We start from the raw sequence: 4,135 nt of genomic DNA on the forward strand, positions 1-4,135 counted from the left end.
TATGTGTGAGATTGTTCGATTAATCGAATAACGTCACTAGTTTAAAGTTGGTCTGCTAGTCATCTTAATAGCATTTGAGAGATCTTCACATTAGATATCTTTAGTATGTATAAGACTTGTCGTTTGATAATTGAGGTTTTCAAAATTTTATTTTTATGGAAATGGTGGAGGATTATTAGTGATTTCCATAAAATGGAAAAGCATGGAAGAAATAAAAAACTTGAATAGTTGTGTCTTTTCAATTGTCCCTTCGTTTATTGACGTCTTTTGATATTTGAATGAAAAGTTATGATTCAAAAAACATGTCCTTTTATTCACAATATTTCATACACTGTAAAATATCATTCTCTATAAATAATCCATAATCTTTCATAGCAAAACTTTTTTTTTCTCAAAATTATTTATTTTTCAAAGTGTTATTTGTATATTGTTATCCTACAAATTGAATATTTAAATATTCAATCGTCGAGTTTAAATAAATCTAAGGTATTCGGGATTATTTTCCAACGTACACTTTGGAAACAACATTATTAATTAAAATATTCATGGTATCCTGAAGAATCATTTACTTAGAATGTATCATCGGAGCAAATTGTTTCTTAAGGAAAACAAGTGCACATGTTTTGAATTCATTCTCTAATTCATTGAAAAATTTACGGAGTCCCTCGACTGTGAGAGTTTATGAGCAGAATTAAAGAAACAATTCCTGTAACAAGCGACAGCAGCACTAATAGTTTCTTGACAAAATCAGAATCGATCAGAGTTCCCAAATTTCTTCCCAAATTTCGCACCAACTCCTGGATGGTGGCGTCGTGTGTCTTGAACGACTTCGCGAGCACCACGTCGTCGACGCCGGTGGCGAATACGCTCATAGGAACCGACACAGTGCCGGCGTTGGCACTCCCGAAGGCGGAAACGGCGACGGCCGCGCTCCCGGAGTTGCAGTACTGGTAGTGGATTAGCCCCTTGGGGAACACGAACACGTCGCCGGGCTGCAGCGACCGGGTGAAGAGCTTGTTGCCGGTGTCGACGAAGCCCACCTCGAGGTAGCCATGCACCAGGAAGAGCAGCTCGGCGGAGCGCGGGTGGGTGTGGGGCGGGTTGACGGATCCGGCAGGGTACTTGAGCACGGCCATGGACACACTCTGCCCGAGCAGGGCAGGGAACTCTGTCACGGCAGCCTTTGAGACGCTGAAGCCGGCGCCGGGCGGGGAGTTGACGACGGAGCGCAGGCCGGTGTAGGTGAAGAAGCTGCCGTCGACGGCAGTGACGTTTGGGGGCAGGATGAAGTCGGAGGTGATGTCGGAGCCGCTGGCGGTGGCTACGTGGGAGATGGCGAAGGCGAGCAGCATCAAGAACAATACTTTGTTAAGCGCCATTGCTTCTGTGGTTATCTTGTGAACATAAAGACAAAGTGATTGAATTGAGTAAAGGAGTTTTTCGATGATGAGAGTGTTGCACACTGCACTTGCGGTGGAGATCAATTTAAAGATGTTGAACCTAGATTTCTCATGATCTGGATGAAGGAAACGAGGTGGAAGTTATGTTCTTTTGTTTGACTTAATCAACGACGGTTTTTGTTAGTTTTAACATAGAAATAGTGCTTTGGAGAAAACAAAGTTGTATCTAGCTATAATATATAAATAAACTAGAGCTTGGGTATATATATATATATATATATAGCCTGCATAGGTCTCTCACGCGGAGAAGCACCATTGATCATTGGAGGTGTCTCCATCTGTGAGACACGTCCACGCTGGCCGCCCACCCACTTGGGGTGAAGTCTACCCGTGCTAATAATGAGGATAAAATATAACATAAAGAATTAAATACCATGACGAATATAAGGAAATAGATATAAGATAGAATAATAAATATGAGAATATAAAGGGTATTCAAAGGAAGTAAATCATTTTTGATAAATATAATTAATCTTATTAATTAGTTTTTGAGTGATCGTCTTGTTCCATGGAATTTTTCAATCGGTCATTAGAATAACTCAACAAGTACGCATGAAGGTAAATTACCATTTGTAACATGCGAGTATGTATCAAATTCGGAAGAATAATTTTTCAAGAAATAAAATCTGGTCATCTATATTTATTTATTATTATTTTTACTGTAGGACTGCACACTTTTATAAAATATAATTCTTCGAGGAATGTTTTTTTAGTTAACGAAGGTATTCCAAGTCGCACATTAATGATATCTTTCCAATTTTATTTTCTAGAAAAGCCGTCTTAAATCGATTATCGGAGACTAGTTTGCGAGACCAGCCTTGAGCTTCTGGATGGTGGCGACGTCGGTATTGAACGACTTCGCGAGCACCACGTCGTCGACGCCGGTGGCGAATACGCTCTTAGGAACCGACACAGTGCCGGCGTTGGCACTCCCGAAGGCGGAAACGGCGACGGCCGCGCTCCCGGAGTTGCAGTACTGGTAGTGGATTAGCCCCTTGGGGAACACGAACACGTCGCCGGGCTGCAGCGACTGGGTGTAGAGCTTGTTGCCGGTGTCGACGAAGCCCACCTCGAGGTAGCCCTGCACCAGGAAGAGCAGCTCGGCGGAGCGCGGGTGGGTGTGGGGCGGGTTGACGGATCCGGCAGGGTACTTGAGCACGGCCAAGGACACGCTCTGCCCGAGCAGGGCAGGGAGCTCTGCCGCCGCGGCCTTGGAGACGCTGAAGCCGACGCCGGGCGGGGAGTTGACGGCGGAGCGCAGGCCGGTGTAGGTGAAGAAGCTGCCGTCGACAGCAGTGACGTTTGGGGGCAGGATGAAGTCGGAGGTGATGTCGGGGTCGCCGGCGGTGGCTACGTGGGAGGTGGCGAAGGCGAGAAGCATCAAGAACAGTACTTTGTTAAGCGCCATTGCTTCTGTGGTTATCTTGCGATCACAAAGACAAAGTGATTGGATGATGAGTGTTGCATTTGCTGTGGATCGGAGTTCAATTTAAAGATGTTGAAGCTCGAAATTTCATGATCTGGATGAAGGAAACGAGGATGAAGTTTTGTGTTCTTTTGTTTGACTACATCCACGATAGTGTTTGATAGATTAGATCTCGAAATAGTATAATGCAGATTTTATTTTGTATGTGGACTTGGCTTCAAGAGCTTCATTAACTCAAAACAAAGCAGTAGAACTAAGTCATCTGGAGAAAACGAAGTTGTCTTGTGCAGGCATCGTAAAGGTATATCTCCCTTGTAAAAAGGGCCGCCAGTTATTTAATTTCAATGGTGTACCTGTTCTCAGATATTTAGTTATGATTTGTTTTAGCAAAATTGGGACAATGAAAAATTGATAAAATATAATTCATAAAAGAATTTAGAATCCATCTTTTCTTTATTTTACACAAAATAAACCAGATAATTTTGTTAGAATCAAGTTTACCTAGACCACATGAATTTTAAAATAACAAGAATCTAATTACGTCGAATATATAACAAAAACATAAATAAAAAAATAAGAAGATATACCTGATTACAAAAAAAAAAAATCATTGGCTTTTTATGTCATCTATAAGTTCGGGAATCCTGCGGAAGAAGAGGGAGAGCAAAGGGTGTATGCCTTCCAGAGAAATTAGGTTGATGACACCGAAGTCTTTTCACCGACGAGGAGTATAACTTTATGAGTATAGAAAACTTTCGGAAAACAATCTAGTCTATTGACTCTATTAGTATAGGATTAAAAATGTCATAGTTACTAGAATGTGACTGTAACAAGTCATAAGTAATCATAATATCAATATCATAATGACATAAATCAAGATGTTAATGTGTAATATGAAAAGTATATGTAATGTGATTGATATATGTCAATTTTCAATTGGTCCAATTAATTATCCAAAGGGTCTTGACCATATTTGTAAATACTTTATGCTAAATTGTAATAGAAAATCATGATCTAAACTTTATGATTCCAAAAGAAAATTATATCATATTTACAAGTACTATATGTTAAGCAACATTAGTCAATCATGATAACTTTATTTCAGATTGTAAGTAAAATGCACATGAATGTTTTGAACTTAAGTAAATATCTCAAAATAAAATAAAACATGTGTGTTTATTAACAAATGTAAAGCAATATAATAAATACATAATCTTACTGGATGGATACTTCTTCCATAAGAAAGACT

At 40.2% G+C, this 4,135-nt stretch overlaps 2 protein-coding genes across 2 annotated transcripts; both read right to left on the reverse strand.

Moving 5' to 3' along the window:
- Window positions 1–653: 653 nt before the first annotated feature.
- On the reverse strand, window positions 654–1,437 carry LOC122026618 (germin-like protein 9-3). Its single transcript, XM_042585352.1, has one exon. The coding sequence runs from the start codon at window positions 1,377–1,379 to the stop codon at window positions 654–656; it is 726 nt and encodes a 241-aa protein (XP_042441286.1). The 5' UTR covers window positions 1,380–1,437.
- Window positions 1,438–2,161: 724 nt separating this feature from the next.
- On the reverse strand, window positions 2,162–2,898 carry LOC122027990 (germin-like protein 9-3). The gene has a single exon (XM_042587003.1). It carries the CDS (start codon window positions 2,866–2,868, stop codon window positions 2,260–2,262), a length of 609 nt encoding a protein of 202 aa, XP_042442937.1. The 5' UTR covers window positions 2,869–2,898; the 3' UTR covers window positions 2,162–2,259.
- Between the last annotated feature and the right edge of the window lie 1,237 nt (window positions 2,899–4,135).

Source organism: Zingiber officinale, chromosome 10A, assembly GCF_018446385.1.
Source record: "Zingiber officinale cultivar Zhangliang chromosome 10A, Zo_v1.1, whole genome shotgun sequence".
Taxonomy (NCBI): Eukaryota; Viridiplantae; Streptophyta; class Magnoliopsida; order Zingiberales; family Zingiberaceae; genus Zingiber; species Zingiber officinale.